Genomic DNA, 21,897 nt, shown 5'->3' with positions numbered 1-21,897 from the left:
AAGGAAAAGGATACTCAGAGCCTACTTAATTAGGGTAGGAAGAAAATGGTTTGAATTTTACTCTCATTCATAATGAACTGGCAAACCTCTGCTAACGTTATCCAGAAAATATTTTGAACCTTACATGATTCAGATTTATGTTTGAGTATAATGTGTTATTTTGGGGCTTTCTTTTAGCATCAATCCACCAGCATTCCTCGATATGTGAGTGTAATGAATACAATGGCATACGAATTATAAGCTAAAGTAAAATTTGTGTTAGTAATTCAGGAACAGACCAGTGTTTAAGAAGGATAGTATTATGCTTTTGTCAGATGGATCTCTGGTTGGGCAAACAACACTTCTGTTTTTTTTCTTGCCATTCATTTGGCATTTACAAAAGTGATTTTTGTCCTTTTTCTTAAAGCAATTGGGCATCAACAACATTACCCAATTTTCCTGCCCCACCTCACCTTACCCCATCTACATTCTTAGGGCCACAGGATAAGACCTTTCAATCACTTATTCTGGAATTTTAGTTTGTCTCTGCCACCAGTCATTCTTATTTATCTTAAGCTTTTCAACTCCTTTAGCGATGGAGAATATAGAGATAGGAATTAGGTAATGAAAATGAAAATGAAAATTTATCTCGATCTGCACCTGCCCTTCACTTCTGATGGAAACTGGGCCTAATGTGTACTGGCTTCATTTACAGCTGATTATATACCACGGTTAAATTGTTACTGCGGTCACACTGATTATTCCAACAAGTATAAAACTAATTTTGGTTGCTTTGAACATGTTCCATTTTGAGCAGCTAATGGCAGCCACAAACTGTACAACTTAATTCCAACTTGAGATTTCTCAACTTCTATTTTCTATTCAGTCAACTTTTGTTCTGAAGGTTTCTTATTCCTGGTGCAGGAATGAACCACTGTCTCGCTGGTTGTGGTGAATTAATGATGTGAATGTCTAAGCAGCCGTCAGATTCATAAATCACTAGAAATGAGAGGGGCAATACATAGAAGCCTTTTCTTTTTGTTTAGCAATTTATCATTTTGCTTGCACATTAATAAACAGAGCTCCCCTGAGGTAAGGCAGTGGAAGATAAATCCTTCTTTCTAATTTTCCTCAATTGTAGCCAGTAGATCACAGGTGAGAAGTAAGCTGCTTATCAGAGAAAGTCATTTTTTGAGCATCCTTCTGCACATTAGTTGGGCATGATGAATAAATGGACATTTTGAACATGAAATACTACATGGTACTCTGCTCTAATTCTTTTCTTTAATGCAACAGGCTCCCGATTCCCCAGTCCAAGGCTGTCAGCCAGGCCAAGCCGAAAGCGTACCCTGTCTATATCCCCATTGTCTGATCCCAACTTTGACCTTCAGACTATGATAAGAACTTCCCCTAACTCCTTGGTCACCATCCTCAATAACTCCCGCAGCAGCTCCTCCACTAGTGGATCCTACGGTCACTTATCTGCTGGCGCAATAAGGTAAGAAGGATTTGCTTTTTCTCAGGGCTGATTGGATGTGAGACTTCATCTTGCTGAATTACAATGATTTATGGTTTGTTTCTTTTTAAATCCAATTGCGTTCTGTGTCTTTTTTCTTTCTCTAAATCCGTTTTGTTCTTTATGCTTATTTTCTGAAATTTTTGTGTTGTTGGCCGCATCTTTGGATAATTATTTTGTGGAAATTTCTTGAAGTGTAAGTAGTTATCAAGAGTATGTTTGTTGCTATTGTTTAATTGAATACTTTTTGTTCATTAAAGGGTTCCTATCTTTATGAATCGGTTTCAAAATTTCCTTTCACATAGAGATAAGAGACAATCATTATTTCCATTCAGTGAGCTCATGATTTATGTATTTCAATGGGAAAATGTCTGTTCTTTAAATATATTGTAGATTATTTTTGTATATTGCAATTTAACTTTTTTCTGGTCATCTTATTTTCTGTATTAAATATCTAAAGAGGGCTTGGTCATGAATTGCTAACTGCAGTCAAATGATCCCAGGATCAGACAGGGCAAAAGGTACCTGCTAAAGAACCCCTTCATGATTTAGTTATTCATCTTACATGTGAGGGAAATGCTTGCAGCTTCAATCTAGATGTCAGTAATTCAGTGTCTTACTCAATTCTTTTGCTGCTAAGATCTTGCTGGATGAAGAAGGTTGGGTTTTAAATGTCACTATTAATGCTGGGATTGAATAGACTAAACTGGAGGGAAATCAGACCACAGCAACTCACTAGGGCTTTACCTTCCTCCCTATTGATTAGAAAAATGTAATTTTTTTTTGTTCTCTGATGGGTCTTCCTATTTTGCTGTTTGTGAATTAGTCTGATTGTAAGGTTGTTAATTACAGAATGATGTGAAGCTCTCTTCATCAAGACTGTGGACACAAGTCTGTTGTTGAAGGTGGTATCTGTTGTGTCTCTGAAACTCGTGGTACAGCCAGGAATAGCTCAAATTTCAGTGTCCCAAAGGGGTAGCAAATATTTGAATTGCAGTAGTTAAGAAAAGACAGGGAGTTCCATTGAGTTTTGCAGATTTATAGAAAATATTTTTAAAATATTCTGATTTGAAAAACATGCTTGCATAATTTCTCAGTGCTCTGAGGAAAGTTGGGTGCATTAAACTAATGCTGTTTACTTTGTTGCCAAGTTGTTGTCCCTCTAGAATAATATTGTGCGAGCGGATTGAGGCATAAGTGAGGCCCAGAATTTGAAATACCTTTGCTGATAACAAAACTTAATTATTAATACAGAACTTTAAACCTGAGAGCAGATCATAATGTCTCTTTAATTTGACTGATGTTCTTTCCTCTTATGAGTTATCTGGTTGATGAGTAATGATTTTACATAAACGGTAGCCAATGTACCTTTTGAGGTAAATTCCAGAAATTGTAATGTAACTTGCAGTTCAACCAGAAGAACAAACAGGAGAGTTGTGACTTTGCATTGAGCTAGCAGCTAACACCGGCACATAGTTCTCGCTGTCTGAGGATGATCAGACCAATGTGTGCGTGAAAATATTAAACACCAAAGGAGAGGGGTAGATAATAGTGTTTTCCTCTATGGTTATGCACATAAAATTAACTCTTACTCATCCAAAATATAATACTGTGGCATATGATCATAGTCTCTACTACCCTGTTAGATAATTAGGGGAGAGAGTTAAGTCATTTTGTTTGATGAATAGGTAGTATGTTGAGAAATAAATTGGACAAACTGCTAGCGAGTTCAGTAAACATGAAATTTACCATTAGAGATATGCTCAAGACAAATTTTGAGTTTGATATGCATCTTCTGATTAACACCCTATCAATCACAACTACTGTCTGCCACAGCTTTAGTCCGTTGGAATAATTCATGACTGCACAGGCACAATCGCAATGCAGAATAGGTTTTTAAAACAAGTGATTTTCTATGTTTCATTGAGAGGTTTTAATTTTATTTCTTAATTAATTGTTTGCCTTTTTTATTCCCCTCCCCTCCCTTTTATATCATTTGATGCCAGTAATCTTTTTGAGCAGGCTGGGTGAAGTGCAAACCTGGTGGAAGTCAATCTTCTCTTCCCCAGAACCAGGAGGATCCAATGCCATAGGTAATCCAGTTGCTGTAACACACAGTTGCTGCTGACGTTAGTGGTGCTCCTTACCATAGCATGGAAGGTATCACCATAGCATGTACTGTATCCACCACCCACTTTATGCTCAAATGTTCATTTTTCTCAGAAACTTTCAGTAAGTTCCATTACCTCCCCAAAACTGCTGCTTCCTAAAAACATTACGTTCACCAAGTTTCAGGAGCTTGGTTTAAAATGATCTGTGTGACTTTTACAGAGAAATTCTGCCAGAATTGTTCTGCTGAGTGTTCTAGCCAAAGCTTCTGGTTTAGTCTGCTTGTAATACAAGAAATTTCATGATGTTAGAGAATGGATTTGGCAGTCAGATCATTTGTTACACTGCTGGTGCAAGGTGACAGAGTAATTCAAGTCCCAGTGTATTTTTCTAAGGGTATTCAAGGATTTTTATTAGTGTTTTGTGGATCATGTTCCACAGTACTTTCCATTCTTTTTTCTATAAAAACCTTGAGCCAAGGCAGGGTGAAGATGGTAAAAGTCATATCTTCTGCCAACAATATTTCGGAATTGCAAGCCTGAATCTTCACTATAGTGAGCTGAGTTTTATTTTATTCTTGGGACCTTTGTGTCACTCACAGTTCTTTATTACCCATTCCTTATTGCCCTTGAGAAGGTGGTGTGAACCCTTTTTTTTAGCTACTACAATCTATGTGGTGAAGATGCTCTCAGACTGCCGTTAGGTAGGAAGTTCTAGCAGTTTGAACCATCAATGAAGAAGAAATAGCAACATGAATCCATCGGGATAGTGTATTACTTGAAGGGGTAGTTGCAGGTGGGAGCTTTGCCATGTGCTTACTGCTCTTGTATCCCTATGTGATAAAATTGAGAAACATGCAGTCAAGGAAACTGGTGAGTCACTGGAATACAACTATGTAAGTGCACTCCAAACGCCAATCCATTGGTTATGGAGTGAGTAAATGTTTAAGGTGGGGGATGTGTTATTGATCAAGCAGAATGTTTTAATCTTACACCATGTTGAGCTTTTTGATTTTGGAGCTGTACCATTTAAAACTTGAATGGTGGAAAGCTGTTGAGTAGTTGGGAGGTAAGTTGTTCAATGCAGAATACCCAGCCCCTGATTAAGTCAGCTTGCCTCTGATATTCAGATCTCTCCATGTTTGGACCAAGACTGTGATGAAGGGTGGAGTTGACTGATCCTTGCAGAACCCAAACTGAGCATTGCTGAGCAAGTTATTGATCAGTAAGTGGAAGCTGATAATGCCATTGATGATTCCTTCTCTCAGTTTGTTGATTGAATGGCAGTAATAGAGCAGTAATTGGCTGTTCAACAGTAAATATTCAACAATCCCACATGGCTATTCAGATGTCAGTGCTTTACCTGCACTAGAATATCTAACACTGGAGCAAAAATCTTCAGAACCACAGCTAAGTATGTTGTGGCCCAGAGCCTTTGCCACATCTAATGCAGTCAGCCATTTCACGTGGAGGGAATCAAATTGGCTGGAATCTGTTTTTTTTGTAAAGGTAGGACGCTCTGTAGGATTAATCATCCACGAGGCATTTTCACGGAGCCAGTGTTTTATTTTTCTCCTGCCTTGATGATGATTGTAAAGTGAGGAATGTGAGGATTGTGGTTGACTGATTTCTGTGCCTCTCTGCTGCTGCTGATGGCCCACAGGACTCTCAGGTACACAGTTCCAAGCTGTTAGATCTATTCTGAATCTGTCCAATTTAGAATTGTGTGCTGACTGACTACAGTATAAAGGTGGGATTTTATCCCCACGGTAGCAATGCGGTGATCATTCCTATCAATGCTCTCTTGGATGGATGCACCTCAAAAAGTGCTTTGGTGAGGGTGTCAAGTAGACTTTTCTCTCATGTTTTCCCACCATCAGCTGCTGACTGAACGTAGTAGACACATCCTTCAGAACTTGGCTTTGTTGGTTAGAATTAGTATTGGTTTATTATTGTCACTTGTACCAAGTGAAAAACTTGTCTTGCATATGTTATCAGGCTATTCTTGGTGATGGACATTGGAGTCCCCAGCCCAATCCCCAGAGTAGTTTCTGTGCCTTTCTTGCTTTTTCTGAATGATGCCTAACACAGAGGAGTATTGATTCATTGGCTGAGGAGATGCTGTGCAATCGTGGTGTAACAGACCTTGTGATATTGTGGTTTCAGGGATATTGCACATTTAATCATGTCCCCAGAGATAGATAAGTTTTATTTCAGAGATCCAATCAGAGAGAAATGTCTGTCGTCTTCTCTGCATGGGTATATTACATTGTTGGCTTCTTTAGCTTTATTAACTTTATTAGATTGCATTAGACTTATAAAGAGAAATTAACGGATTTAATGATTGGACAGAGTTGTGGCAAATGGATTGTACTACAGGCCAACACGAAATCATGAGAATCAGTATCTGTGGGACCCACACCCCTCTGAATCACCAGTGAGAGTCAATATCTGTGGAGCTGTACCCAGGTGGGTGTTCAATGTGCTTGGGATCCATGCCCAGGGAGAATTGGTGTACGTGGGGCCCATTCCCCAGACAGATTGTGTGTGTGTGTGTGTGTGTGTGTGTGTGTGTGTGTGTGTGTGCACCTGTCTCCCTCTATATATAGTTACATGGGATGTTCTCAGTGTGTTCCCTGTGCTCAGCTGCAGTCCCATTATTCCAAGGTCACTGAGAGGCAGTAATATTCCCAGCAGAATGTAACAGAATATTGTGGAAGTCCCTCTGACAACAGCCATGCTGAGGGAGGGGTGGCAGATTGTAGGAAAGGATGGACAAACTCGTGCTGGGAATCTGTTCTTCAGGTTGTGGGATGCAGCAATGGAGATTGAATGGAGAGAATGGGGGTGAACATTGGGGGATCTCTGTTCAATCTCTGTATGCAGATGTGCATTTAAATATTTGAGCCTCGGTGAGGTAACTTCCTGTGGGGTGAGGGCATTGAGATACGGAGGCATGTCATGGAAATGGAACTGAGGTGAAGTTCTTTGAAGAAAAAGGACTTCCAAAATTAGGTTAGAGTTAGTTTCATTTCTGACACAGGTAGATTATAATGTGTTAATGATGTCCCCCAAGGACTGCATTATATGAGATTGCAGTGTGTGTGGTAATCAGATGCAACTTTCATTGATCAAGTTTTGCTGTGGGATTACATGGGGTCTGATTTCAATGTTGGAGACTCCCAGGGATCATCCCTTCCAATTGTTTCCCAGTGTGTGCTGCCACCTTGAACAGGTCTTCCTGCTGGCGGGGCTGGATATGGTGGAAAGTTCTGCGATATTTGGCTCGTAGGTACAATTCTGTGAATGTGTCCTTGTCAGGCCATTGAATGACTAGTCTGTAGGACAGCACTACCAATTTTGGTGTAAGTCCCCAAACAGTTAGGATGAAGATCCCTTCCGTTCATTGATCCAAATGCTGAAGGTAACAGTGGAACAGGCTCCACACAACAGAAAGATCGTCTCTTTGGTCGGACTCGCCGTCCACAGTCTCGCAGGCAGAGTGAGCGCCAAGCACCCAGCAAGCCTCAGGCATAGTTTCCTGCGGTCCCAATTATCAGAGGTATTTTAAAACAGTTCAAATAGATTTAAATAATTAGAAGAAATTATAATTATTTTTTTTAAAAATCAAAGAAATAAATTAATTACATTAAAATACTGACAGTGTTTTAAAAAAATTAAAGTGTTAACTGTACTTGCCTCCCTTCAGAGAGTTGGCATCCTATGTGGTGCTTGTGTGGAAGTCTGAGCCACCCTGAGGCACTGTCGGATCCGGTTATTTTCGAATCCGCAGGTTCTTTCAGGAGTCCAGGAATGAGTTGAAAACAATTTGGTGCTTCACAAAGTTTTATTGGAAAAGTTTAAAACAAAGAAACAGTCACAGGGCACAAGGCACTAGCTTTACTACTAGGAGATGAGCCGAGACAAAAGGAACAAAAGATGAGCTCGGGCCGGGGGGGGGGGGGGGGGGGGCGGGGGGAGAGCAAGCGAGTGATTAACAAAAACCGACACCTTTTATACCTGAGATAAGAGATACTCCTTAGCTAACAATAGTCCAATCAGGAAACCTTTTAGATACTTGTGGTCAAACCAACCAATGGAAAAAACGCATATTCACCTGATGGACGAACCAATAAGCTAGTAAGCGGCCATTCCTTGTGCAGCCACTTGAGGTGTATTAAACACTGTACATATTAAAAAACAGTCGAATCCAACAGCACCAACAGCTGATGCCTGGTAGTTCCCTGCAGAACCGCTGGCTGTCAGTCAACACGACTCAGCCCATTTCCTTTGCCCTGGAAATACAACTCCCCCCCACCCTTCACCTCCCATCCCTCCCTCAATGTCCCTCTCGGGCAATTCTGAATTTCATGGTCCTTCCAGAACTGAAGGAGGCCATTCACCCCATCAAATTGGTGCTGGTTCCCAGTGCAGAAATCCCAAAAGTCATATTTTCCCCCTAAGTATTACTATCCTTCAAATGTCTGTTCAGGTCCAATTTGAAAGCCCTAATTTGATTTGCTTCCACTGCCTTCAGAGGTAATGAGTTCCAGATGATAAGTGCTCTCTGTGAGAAAAGTCTTGTTCTCGCATCTCCCTGTATCTTTTGCCCATACTTTTAAACTTGTGCCCCCAGGTCATTGAATCATCCACTCATGGTTAAATCATCCCTCAACTGAAACTAACCATGAACTTATAGACCTCTTGTCTCCTCATTGGTCCAGAAGAACAACCACAGCTTCTCTGATCTAACCTTGGCACTGAAATCCCTCAAACCTGGAACCATTTGGTTAAATTTTCTCAGCAGCCTTTCCAGGGCTTTCACATCCTTCTTAAAACCTCACAACCTTTGTAATCTGTGCCTCTGTTTATGAATCCCAGGATCCCACTTGCTTTGCTTATCTCTCTCAGTTGGCCCTACAACTTCCAAAAGTATCTGCACATGTGCACCAAAGTCTCGCTTTGTCTGCACACTCTTTAGAAATGTGTCATTTAGTCCATTTTGCTTCTCCCTGTTCCTTCTGCCAAAGTGTATCGCTTCATCCTTTTCTGTATTAAATTTTGTCTGCCTATCCTATCTGTCTAGTTTACAGTCTATTACTGTCCTCCTAACTATTTACCAAACTTGATGGAAATTTAGCCCTGCACAACCTCTGTCTAAGTCATTAATATATCTATCAAAAGAGGCAAGAGCTGACTCCTGGGTATCACCATTGTCTATCATCCCACTGTCCTAAACTACTGTTTACCACTGCTCTCTGCTTACTGCCTTTTAGCCAATTTCTTTACTTTATTTTACTTTATTTAAACAGCACGGTAACAGGCCCTTCTGGCCCAATTACACCCATGTTAACCTTCTAACCCATACATCTTTGGAATGTGGGAGGAAACCGGAGCACCCGGAGGAAACCCACACAGCCACCTATCCATTAATGATGCAAGATTGTCCAAAATATCCCTTTGCAAGACTCCAGGCCAGCAAAGATCAGCATCAACTCGTAAATAAACATTGCAAACTCAAGGAATTTTGTTGCTGGATTTTTGAGGGTAGGGTTGCCAAGAAACAGCTGGAGGTCAGGGTTACCTGCAGCCCACTGGAACCTTGTAGATTCCTTATGAGTAGATCATTGACTCCACTGTACATGTAATCGAGTCTTCCTGCATGCCCCAGAATTTCTTAAAACTTTCACCTGCTGTGTGCCCCTTTGCAACATTCTTTATCACATTAGCAATGGCTTTTCGAAGATGGAGCTTATGTCAAAGATTTCTCCATCAAATTTATATCGAAGGCAACATGTAATGATATAGTCCATTATTTGATCCCTATTACCCTATTTAGAGACAGAAGATGGTTTGACTTTTGACATGTGCAATAATTGGCCACATGTTCCATGTGCCGTTTGGATCCAGTTTAGAGCCACCCATGATCTTCAGGGCTGCTAAGCCCCATGGAGCCTTGCTGCTGAGTCTTGAATGAGTTCTTTATTTTGGACAGTGTTTTTGATCCAGGTTTTATTCCTATTGAAATCCCTGTTGAAATTGATGAGGCAAGGATAGTGGACCATAAAGGGTTCCTTGAAACCATGCCGGAGACACAAGAAATTCTGCAAATGCTGGAATCTGGAGCAATACACAAGAAGTGCTGGAAGAACTCAGCAGGTCAGGCAGCATCCATGGAGGGAAATGAACAGTCGACATTTCGGGCGAAGACCCTTCATCAGGACGATGAAACCATGCAGTGAGTTAGGTCTGTGTCACAGCTTCTCTCAAGTTGTGAGAAGGAGTGATTCACAGCAGCTACAGAGATTGTTGAGTTGAAGTCGACTTTAAAGTTCTGGTGACTGCCTAAATTGCTGAGTCCATCCACATGTCAATGAGTTATGTATGTACGAGGGGGAGGGCACACTCACTGACCAAACCAGAGAGCAGTACCCACCAGCAGAGTGCACAAGTGTTAGAGCAGAGGTCCATAGTGCCCCACATTGACACTTCAGGTAGTGTTTGTTATTGACTTGGCTGGAACCAAGGTTGTTTCAACTGGTCAGTGACCTGTTGAGGGTCACTCCAAGGTATCAAAAAGTAAATGAAGACAGATAGAGTCAAAGAGTACTACAGCACAGAAACAGGCCCTTCGGCCCATCCAGTCCATGCCGACCTAATATTCTGCCCAGTCCCATCTACCTGCACCCGAACCATATCCCTCCAATCCCATCCTATCCATGTATCTATCCAAACCTCTCCTAAATGTTGCAATTGATGCTTTCAACAGATGTTGATAATCTGAAGTGGAAACAGAAAATGGTGCAGGTTCTCAGCAGGCCAGGCAGCAGCTGTTGTGAGAAAAACAGAGTTGATATTTCAAGTCTATTGCTTCCCATCAGGGTTTTTACTTCACTCCACTCTCAGTTGTCCAGCATCCACGGGGAATGGGGGCTGCCGTTGCATGAACATACCAGTTGCATGAGAATTGGTCAAAACTGTATATCACACACTAGCATTCTGTGCACAAACTTTTAAATAAACTGCTAAACTAGGTCATCTCCTTATCCTTTTAAATAACAATGTCTTACAATGCAATTCTGTATTTTAAGGCTAAACAGTATCAATATGAAATACAGCAAAAATAAATCAAATGAATGACTGTACACACCTTATCATGAAGTGCCAAATCTTCAGAGGATGTTCCTGCTAATCAGCCTACAACCGCACTGCCCTTATGTACAAATGTAAAGAAGCTAAAAATGTCTTTTCACACTTATGCTTGGAAATAAAACTCACTGTTTGAGCTTATTTTCATAAAACTAAGTTTTTGCTTGTTGCATGACAATTCCAGATGCATGAATAAATTAGAGCTTACTGCAATGGGTCATGATGAATTTTCTCTCCTTGGAAAGTAGCATTGAATATTATGGTTTCCAGACAGTTCGTGAGTGCAGGGACCATTGATTTTGCTGGATCTGGTCATAACCTCCACGTCTGGGAGGCTACAACACTGAAGTTAGGTCTGCTGTCAATGTGTCTTCTAGGTTCTTAAAAGGTTTTTGCCTGTGTTACATATATCACATTGTTAGCGTAAACACACTTTCCTCAACAATTTGGCAGGAATGTCACCCATACAAATGTTGAACTCCATAAGAGCAGGGGCACCACCTTCTGGAGGTTTCGTGGTTTACTGATCTTATCTGACCTTTACTGAGGCCAGATTCTACAATGGTCACAAGACAGTGGTCACATTCACAGGTCTATTATTTGCTATGATATGTTATTGGTTTATTATTGTCACTTGTACCGAGGTACAGTGAAAAACTTGTCTTACAAACCGATCGTACAGGTCAATTCATTACACAGTGCAATTACATTGAGTTAGTACAGAGTGCATTGATGTAGTACAGGTAAAAACAATAACAGTACAGAGTAAAGTGTCACAGCTACAGAGAAAGTGCAGTGCAGGTGGACAAGATTTTCCCATTTCTCTTTGCATTTGCTTGGATATTGGTTGTCAGAAAGAGGCTCTGCCTCAAATGGGCATCCAACATAACAAACCTTGCTTTGTGGACTTCTGGAGCGGCAGGAGAGGTGAATTCATTAGATGACACAAAAGGGGAAGGTGTTTTATTTCAGACTGGTGCACAATTTGTGCTGAATGGGAAGAAAATTGGCAATAAAATGGATAAATAAGATAATCTAAAAAGAGACAAATTAAGATATTGCCAAAAAGTTAATAGAATTTGTTGGCCTCTAACTTTGACAGTTTTAATTCATGTCTTTAATCCCCTGTGAGGATTTTCAAAGTAGCTATACTGCAAGAGGATGATGCTGGCTCTTTATTAGAGCTCACTCATTCTGGGAGTGCACCATCACTGGACTTATAGACATGCATGAGCTCAGATACTCACATGGTGGAATTGATGAGTGAAATGGTCGGGTTTCCAAAGGGAGACTCGCACATCAGGAGAGGGCAGGGCAAGCTGGTCGAGACAGGAGGTTTAAAGCTCTATCCAGCTGGAGGCAAATGCTGCACCTCTGGGAATGTCAATGATTGGAATATTTCCAGAGCAACAAAAAAGAACACATGAATCATCTCAACTGAACTGCTTGGAAAGAGATCGGAGGAATCCATCTCAAGCACAAGTAGCAAATAGTTACAGGGTTTTACACTTGTGGGCTGAAGGGCCTGTACTGTGCTATAATGTTCTATGTTTCAAGGAACACTGACCACTTCCAAGAATTGCCAAATGTGATAGTCACAGGAATATAGGCAGATCCTCCCCAAGGGTGTACCTTGACTGGGATGGATGAAACCTAGCCTTAGTCACTTACAGCCTAGGGATCTGCTGAAAAGCATTCACTGGGTCACTGCCAGCAAGGTAGTATGGATGGCCATGAAGGGGAAAATGAACATAAGAACTTGGTTTACCCTTTGCCCCAACTCTGCCCTCAGCACTCAACTCACAGGAGCCCCAAACTTTCCCATCATTGAACACTGTGCCTGCTTTCCCTGAAATCTGGGAATAAAATTGGGATCAATGTAGGATTAATGTAACTGGGTGGCTGATGGCTGGCGTGGACTCAATGGGCCGAAGGGCCTGTTTCCATGCTGTATCTCTCTCTGGCTTTATGACCAAATCAGTTCCCTGAACAGGTGGAGCAGCCAACAGTAGGGCCTTTGCAGGCTCCAAGCTGACAGAACGTTGGCCAAGAGCATCTCAGCAGCAGAGCAAAGACATCCTGCCTCTGCCCAACTGTAGCCATGGAGATTGCACCATAAAGAAGTGCAAGAAAGAGAAAAAGAAGAGATTTGTGGCTGCACGCGGGTGTGTTACTCATTGTTTGTTACAGTTGTGTTAGAATTCTGAATCACGTAGATATTATTTATTCCCACCACTTATTTCAGAATCAGAATAAGGTTTATCATCACTGAGCTATTGTTGTTTTGTGGCAGCAGTACAGTGCAAAGATGTAAAATTACTATAAATTACAAAATAAATAAATAGTGCAAAAAAAAGGAATAACGAAGTAGTGTTCATGGGTTCATGGACTGTTCAGAAATCTGATGGTGGAGGGGAAGAAGCTGTTCCTAAATTGTTGAGTGTGGGTCTTCAGACTCCTGTACCTTCTCCCTGATAGTAGTAATGAGAAGAGGGCATGTCCCGTATGGTGAGGGTCCTTATTGATGGATGCCACCTTCTTGAGGCACCGCCTCTTGAGGATGTCCTCGATGGTGGAGAGGGTTGTGCCCGTGATGGATCTGTCTGAGTCTACAACCCTCTGCAGCTTCTTGCGATCCTGTGCCTTGGAGCATCCATTCCAGGCTGTGATGCAACCAGTCAGAATGCTCTCCACCGTACATCTATGGAAATTTGCAAAAGTCTTTGGTCACGTACCAAATCTCCTCAAACTCCTAACAAAGTAGAGCCACTGGCGTTCCTCCTTCGTGATTGCATCAGTGTGTTGGGCCCAGGATAAATCCTCTGAGACGTTGACGCCCAGGAACTTGAAGCTGCTCACCCTTTCCACCGCTTGTCTTGCCTATTTTTGGTTAGTGAGTTAACTACATTTAAGTGGCATTTTTATTAAATGTTATTAACTAGGACTGAACAAAGTGAAAGTGATAGGTAGCTCTCTGTAGGTGTGACTGATGTTGTGTGGTTGGGATGTGAGTGTGTTTTACATCTGTAAGTGCAGTATTGGACTAATATCATTCAAATGAGCAACCCAAATTATCAGCCAGCCAAAGCTAACACTATTTTACAACAGCAGGTTATGTTCCTCCATATTTTCTGCCTCCTCCTCCTCCTCCTCCTCCCTGAAATCACCTGAAGTGGTTCCTTACTGTACAGTGTGTGTCTCCTTCTGCTCTAAACCTCTCTGTTGGGGAACATAGTGAGGTGCACAGCACATAATGGCCACTCTGGAATTGAAGAATGCTTCTGATCTGTCCAGGCATCCATGGCCCAGTGACACTTCAGGTGTCTCTTGAATCGACTTGTACACTTCTGGGTCATACTGGTTGGGTACCACATGGGTGTCATCAACCATATTTGAACAGGGTATCCATTGTTTCCAGACAGGCAGTTGGTAAGCTTCTTTGAAATGCGGGATGAGGGAGGCTGAAGTGTTGCATTGTAGGAATCTTATGGACACGTGTAAAAAGTTGAAAACCAACAAAGTGGAAGTCCTCGTAGAGTTCTGAGTGTCCTGTGCCACGTATGTGGGTTTCCTCCGGGTGCTCTAGTTTCGTCCCACATTCCAAAGACGTACAGGTTAGGAAGTTGCGGGCATGCTATGTTGGTGCCAGAATTGTGGCGACACTTTCAGGCTGCCCCCAGAATACTCTACGCAAAAGATGCATTTCACTGTGTTTCAATGTACATGTGACTAATAAATATATCTATCTATCTATAAGTTATCCTTACAACTGTGCAAAGCTAGTCTGAGCTGCACTCCTAGGTGCGAGCATGTTATGTGCTGTGGATTTGTGAGCTACCAGCTGCACTATCCTGCATTGCCTCTAGCAAAACTGGAGTGATCCTGAAGATGAGGCATTGTGGCTGGTGTGTGGAGCCATCCTGCAGCAGGTCTTTTCCAGCAGCCTGCAAAAGCTTGCCAGCACCAGACACAGGACTCTGAGTTCCTAAGGTGTTAGCATTCTGACATTTGAGGGAGCTTATGTTTCACTGGGCTATCCGATATTGTAGGCGTTCCTCTTGCAGTCTAGGTTCCCATCTCTGGTGGAGTTGCACATCTGTGAGGATCAGGTTGCTGCTGTTACCATGGCTTCTCTTGTTCTTCCTGATCTAGGCCATGGTCCTGCTGCTTTTTCCTGCAGCTGTTAATCTTAATCAGACAGCAGAGGTGACATTCAAGCTGACCTGACAGATCACAGATCCAAAGTTCAGATCATGTGTAAGAACGTCCAAAATTTTCAAATGCATCTTCAAAGTTCACATAATTAGTTGTCACCACCAGTTCTGTGAATAAATCATTCCATGGAATCAATCCAAAAAAAACATCTTCCACTGTACGTTACCATTTCCTTCTCTGAATTCAATGTTGGGTTCTGGGAAGGCTGTGAATTCACAATTAAATTTAAAACCCCACATCTCTGTCGCTCTAATTGAGTAATTAAGGTTTAGAAATCAGTAACCAACCTCACCTGAGAGTGCTGCATTGCAGCCAGGTGTGCTTCCTGGAGTACTGTCAACTAATCCACATTTAACTCCTCCAGCTGATCTCACACCCACGCCATACCACTGCTAAAAATTCAATCCTTTGTCTCTGATCATCTTGAAGACATGAAAAATCTCTGTGATTGTAACCAATATGTCATGTAAATAGAACTTTTTGTGGTTACGTTTTTTGACCTGTTATTGAACCAGAAGTAAGGGAAAGAATGGTTAAATTTCAGCTCATGAAACTAAAGAAAAACAGTCAAAGCTTTGAAAGTTGCATCACTTGTGATCTTTACTAAAGTCTTACATCTTTAAAAGTATTAAAGTGACAACCTAGATCATGAGAACTTTTGATGACTCAGTTCAAGGTGATCCAAAAGAGAGTAATTATTGTCTTGTTTGACTAACTGTTGGAATGAGTAGAGTTGGGTAAATGAATACACAGCAGGGAGAATAGAGTTGCTATATTATGTAGTACTAACTGGTTCTGACAACTAATATAAGCATTATGTAGACTGCAGCATAGTCTAACAATGGTCTGAGATTATTGTCGAGTAATGAAGTGATGACAGGTATTAGCATGTGTAATGTGCTTTAATAGACATTTAATGACATTTAATTCAAGGAGGGGGAGAAAAACCTTCCCAGTGGAATAGTCTATCATTGAAACTCATTGATCACCAATTTAGGCAGTTTCACAGTGGAGAGGTTAATCCATCAATTCCGTTAACTAAACAAGTCTGATGGAAATTCTGTAGGTGACACTCTGTATGGTTTGAGCTTTCTGTCTTCACAAGTGAATGAGTGATATGACAACATGAAGCTCACAACAGATTTAAATGATTGATTTTTTTTCTCTCTTTGTAATAAGATCTAGAGACATATGGAAAGACTTAGTTCATGCCAGCATTGAAATGTGCCACATTAAATGGAAAATGAAATATGAATATATGTGCAATAGTGTACTTCACTGACATTAAATCAACTGCTTTTTGCCCTGCAGTTGCTAAATTTTGGTAGAATGGAGTTTGACAAATATGCTAATTAGCCTATAGTAAATGTTGGGTAACCTTGGCAATATTTTTTAATGGAAAGGTTTAATTTTGTTGCTCTTTTGATAGTTAATTTCCATGACCTCATCATGAAATTTCAGCTTTTAATTGAGATTTGATTGCTGCAATCCACACATACCCACGTGGGTTAAATTGGGGCGGCTGAATTTTGTTCAAAATTTTGTGAGCAGCTTATGAGGTGCCTTCCAGAGTGGTAGCCAGAATTAATTCTGTCCTCGGAACAGTTGATCAGAATGAGATATTCCAACAAGTCCTCTGTTCCCAATGTTAAGTACAGTCAGGTAAAATTTCAAGCAGAAAAAAATTGTAATTCAGAGACCACATTTCCTTTTGTTCCTCCCTCCTATGCAACTTAAAACTTGTTTTAATTATTTATAAGATTTCCCAGTTCTGATGAGAGGTTATTAACTTGAAATGTTAACTATTTTTCTCTCTACTGATGCATATATGACCTGCTGAATGTTTCCAGATTACTTTTTATCTCCCTCTATAGCATAGTTCTCTATCCATCTGAACCTTAATGGTTCAGTTGCTGCTATCTCATCACAGAACTAGGTTAGAAGAATAGTTATTAAAGTCCATTCACGTTGTGTTATTATAAATTGAAACCACATGTTTTCATAGTTGACTCAATGGCCCATTGAGTGCATTCATTGATATGCTGCACTACAAACCATTGCATTTTTAAGTTTGCTTACACCTGGGGATGTTCCCTGATTTCAGCTGAGGTAGCAGCGGAGGTGTTGTAGAAGTCTTTCCCAGCATAACTAAGAGGAGAGCTCTGATCTTGCAATTGAATGCTGTCTAGTGAACATTGCCAGGGGGCTGTGTGTATGTGTGTCTAGAATGTTCACAACTTGGCCGTATTGCTCGCTCCCCTCAAAAATAACATACTGACAAAGGCCAGTGTACTCCAGCCAATGAATACATTGGTAATGGGAATACTTAAAGTTGGATTTGTTGGGATTGCAGATGGGAGGAGGGAACCTAGGGTGGTGATAAGGGGAGAATAGGTACTTTTTGAGGTTATTTAATATGTTAGCCATGTTTCTTTCTGGTGAACTTTTTAGTTATTCATCACAATTCTGCCTCTGTGAACAATTCTCTTCCCTGTATTCATAAAATATATTACAAACTCTGATGTCTCAAAGGTCTATTCAGCAAATAAAATATGTTTGGAATGTTGCCACATTTGTAATGTAGGGAACATAATGCAGCAAGTTCCCCAATACACACTCGTGCTTTAGGGAGCTTGCTGCACTCTATCTTCTGTGTTACAACTGGAAATTCAATTTCATAATGCTTTTTCTCAGCACAACGCAATTGAAAATCACTTCATTTTCATGATTGAAAAATGATAACCATATTTTCAGTTGCTTGGAAAATCTGACCCCACACTAACCTAATTTCTGTGTCAAGATTGGGTGAAATGGTGCCTTTTGCCTGGCAGTGGATTTGAGGTATTGCAGGGAACTTGGTCCTGAATGATTTAGATGATAATGTGGTAAACTGGATCAGCAAATTCACAGATGACACCAAGATTGGGGGCGTAGTGGACAGCGAGGAAGGCTATCAACGCTTGCAGTGTGATCTGGACCAGCTGGGACAATGGGCTGAAAAATGTCAGATGGAATTTAATGCAGACAAGTGTGAGGTGATGCCCTTTGGGAGGACAAACCAGGGTAAGATTTACACAGTGAATGGGAGGGCACTGAGGTGTGCGGCAGAACAAAGGGACCTGGGAATACAGATCCATAATTCATTAAAAGTGGCGTCACAGGTAGATAGGGTCGTAAAGAGAGCTTTTGGCACATTGGACTTCATAAGTCAGGGCACTGAGTACAGGAGTTGGGATGTTATGTTGAAGTTATATAAGATGTTGGTGAGGCTGAGTTTAGAGTATTGTGTGCAGTTCTGGTCACCTACCTACAGGAAAGATATCAATAAGCTTGAAAGAGCGCAGAGAAAATTTACACGGACATTGCCGGGACTTGAGGACTTGAGTTATAGGGAAAGGTTGAATAGGTTTGGACTTTATTCCCTGGAGCACTGGAGAATGAGGGGAGATCTTATAGAGCTATACAAAATTATGAGGGGTATAGATAGGGTGAATGTGTGGAGGTTTTTCCCCTCAGGTTGGGTGAGACTAGAACTAGAGGTCATAGGTTTAGGGTGAAAGGTGAAATACTTAAGGGGAATCTGAGGGGGAACTACTTCACTCAGAGGGTGGTGCGAGTGTGGAACGAGCTGCCAGCGGAAGTGGTGGATGTGGGTTCAATGTGAGTTTGGATAGGTACATGGATGGGAGGGGTTTGGAGGGATATGGTCTGGGTGGAGGTAGGTGGGACGAGGTAGAAGACCAGGCTGGCATGGACTAGATGGGCTGAAGGGCCTGTTTCTGTGCTGTATTGTTCTTTGACTCTATGTCTTGTGGGCATCCATTGTTGAGCACTCCAGGGTGGATTTGGTTTCTTCACTGGCACTGATGCAGTGGACCGAAAGCTAAGTAAAATGCTTCCTATATCCTTGGATTCTGTTCTCTACATTAAATCTCAGTACACTCTAATGTCCAGGCTGGACCCACGTCCCGTAATCCTTCAGAATTCCTCAATTTTCACCCCCAACCTTGTGATTCATCCTAGCCAACTTCCTGATCTCCAATTCCCATTGCACCTGGCAAAAAAATCCCACCTCTTCTCTCGTTCCTGGTCATACCGTAGCTCACCAAGAGGACTGCCCACGACTGCACAGTTAGTTTGTGAGTGTGTGCACATGTGTGAATGCATGTGTTCTTGTGTATACAGTAGGGCTGTCTGTGTTGAGTTTGGAGGAGAAGATACATCTGCTTGCAGTGATAATGAAGAATCTAAATAAAAATATTATAAATTAATTTGGATTAATATTTTGCCTTATTCTTGATGAACACGTATGAACTGCGGATAGTTCCCTTGTTTGTCCTCAAAGTTCTGTGGAATCTTATGCATTCACCGCAGAGTAGAGTGTACTTTGATTTAAGATCTCATGCAAGGGATAGCAACTACAGCACTACAGCATGCAGTGAAAAATCAGCCTAAATTTTAAGCTTATGTCTCTGAAGTAAAACATTAATGGTGGAGTAAAAATAGTGAGAGAACATTTAACTGCTCTTGTTTGCAATCAATAATATTTTTAATGGTGTTTATTACATGTGGAGTTTTTCAAAGTTCTTATTAGATAACATTCCGTTTTCTCTACATTGGTGAAACCAAGTGTAGACTAAGCAACTGTTTTGTGGAACACCTGTGCCCTGTTCATTACAGTCACCTTGAGCATCCAGTTGCATGTAATTTTAACTCTCCTTCCCACTCACACACAGACCCTGTCTGTCCTTGGCCTTCTCCATTGCTACAGAGAGGCCAGATGCAGATTGGAAGAACAACATCTCATAATCTGCTTGACTAGCTCCCAATGGTATGAATTTTGAATTTCCCAATTTCAGATAACCTACACCCCTTGTGCTCACCTCCCACACACACTCACCTGTCCATCGTGTTTTCTTCCCCTTTTGTTCACCTCTACCATCCCATCCCCCTACCTGATTCAATCTGCCCATCATCTCCTCCCCATCTTGTTCCACCTATCACCTACCAGCTTCAGCCCCACCTACCTTCCCCCACCGTGTTCCATCTGTCTATCATCCCCTCCCCATCTGGTTCCACCTGTCACCTCCTAGCCGCTATCTCGTCCCCGTTCGTACTCTGTGTACTGGCAGTGTGGCGGAGCAGACTCGATGGGCCGAATGGCCTACTTCTGCTCCTTTGTCTTGTGACCTTTGTCTTGTTTCCTGTCCCCTCTCCGTTCTGATGCAGGATCTCAACTTAAAATGTCAACTTACAGCTTTTGCCTCCACAGCTGCTGCTTGACTTACTGAGTTCTTTCAGCATTCTGTTTGTTGTTCCAGATGCCAGCACCCACAGCCTCTTTTATCAATGCTCAGTCTGTGATGGCTGCCTCCACTTAATTCCAAGCTGCTTAAGTCAAGTGATCTGATTACCTATTTATAGCATACAATTCCCACTTTGACATAATTTTAAGGTTGCTCAGTTGAAATCACTGGACTTCTTTTGGTACAAAGAGTAGCATTTCTAATGTAAAATTGGATGATTTTGTGCTAACTTGTTTGGTTTAATAATCCTTGCAAATTGAAATTCCATTGTAAATTGTATGTTAATTCTTTTATATGTATTTTAAGAACGTCAGAGATATTTAAATATACAAAGGGAAATGTTTCATTGTTCATCCACCATGCCAATCTGGTAATCCTCTTCTGTGCCTTGCTTTTACCTAGTCCTGCCCTCAGCTTTCCTTATCCTGCCACACCAGTTGCCATTCAACAAATGCACCACCAGATAATGAGCCGTCAGCAAACTCTGGGTTCTGCCTTTGGCCACAGTCCTCCTCTCATCCACCCTGCTCCAACGTTTGCTCCGCAGCGCCATGTGCCAGGCCTGCCCACTGTACTAGCCCCTGCACAGATTACCTCCTGCCCTTCTGAATCTGCTCAGGTAAGAGATAACAGAACAAAAAGTAAAATCAGTTAGAAGGATGGTAATAGAACTGTACTGGAAATCTTCAAGGATATCTTTATTAGTCACATGTACATCGAAACACACAGTGAAATGCATCTTTTTGCACAGAGTGTTCTGGGGGGCAGCCCGCAAGTGTCGCCATGCTTCCAGCGCCAACATAGCATGCCCACAACTTTCCTAACCCATACGTCTTTGGAATGTGGGAGGAAACCGGAGCATCCAGAGGAAACCCACACAGACACAGAGAGAACATACAAACTCCTTACAGACAGTGGCCGGAATTGAACCCGGGTCGCTGGCACTGTAATAGCGTTATGCTAACCGCTAGGCTACCGTGCCTGCCCCTTAAGGAGAGCACCTTAATGAATAATGCAGAACCATGGACAATTCAAAGGATAATGTGAAACACATTAATGCACAGAAAAGGGCAATAAATGTTTTGCATAGTGTTTACTTTATTCTTTATGTTATTTGAGTATTGTTTTGCAAAGGTACCTTTTTTTCTCACTTCTCAAGCACTCTGCTTCTTTTCAGTGGTCAAATCTACACCTTCCCATTTGCAGGGTTTTGCAGGCATATTTATGGCACTGTATAACTCCCGAGGATGCAGTACTGCTGTTCATAAGCTTCAGTGAAATTACAAGGTTTAATCGGTTTTTAACTTTAGCTGTGCTTAATGGAACACAAGAAAGTAGTAGCAGGAGTAGACCACCTTGAGCGTCAGGCTTGTCCTGTCGATCTATGCTGGCCTCAACTCTTCTGTGCCACTTGCTCATAACCTTCAATTTCTCAGTCTTTCAAACATTTATCTTTCTCCACCTGAAGTATCTCTACCGACCTGGCCTCCACTGCAGGGAATTCCAGAGATCCACCACCCTCTGAGAGAAGAAATTCCTGTCATTTCAATTTTAAATGACTGGCCCCTTATTTTGCAACTATGTGCCCTTGTTTGTGACTCTCCCACTAGGGAGAACATCTCAA

At 41.6% G+C, this 21,897-nt stretch overlaps 1 protein-coding gene across 1 annotated transcript in view; it reads left to right on the top strand.

The window, feature by feature from the left end:
- The window catches only part of gli3 (GLI family zinc finger 3), a 365,376-nt gene that overhangs the window by 277,831 nt on the left and 65,648 nt on the right, over positions 1 to 21,897 (top strand). The window contains exons 7-8 of the mRNA XM_052022712.1: positions 1,276 to 1,477; positions 20,676 to 20,892. Of these exons, the coding sequence (XP_051878672.1) occupies positions 1,276 to 1,477; positions 20,676 to 20,892 (419 nt within the window). The remainder of the gene's footprint in view (positions 1 to 1,275; positions 1,478 to 20,675; positions 20,893 to 21,897) is intronic.

Source organism: Pristis pectinata, chromosome 9, assembly GCF_009764475.1.
Source record: "Pristis pectinata isolate sPriPec2 chromosome 9, sPriPec2.1.pri, whole genome shotgun sequence".
Classification (NCBI taxonomy): domain Eukaryota; kingdom Metazoa; phylum Chordata; class Chondrichthyes; order Rhinopristiformes; family Pristidae; genus Pristis; species Pristis pectinata.
This window is presented reverse-complemented; position numbering and strand designations above follow the sequence as displayed.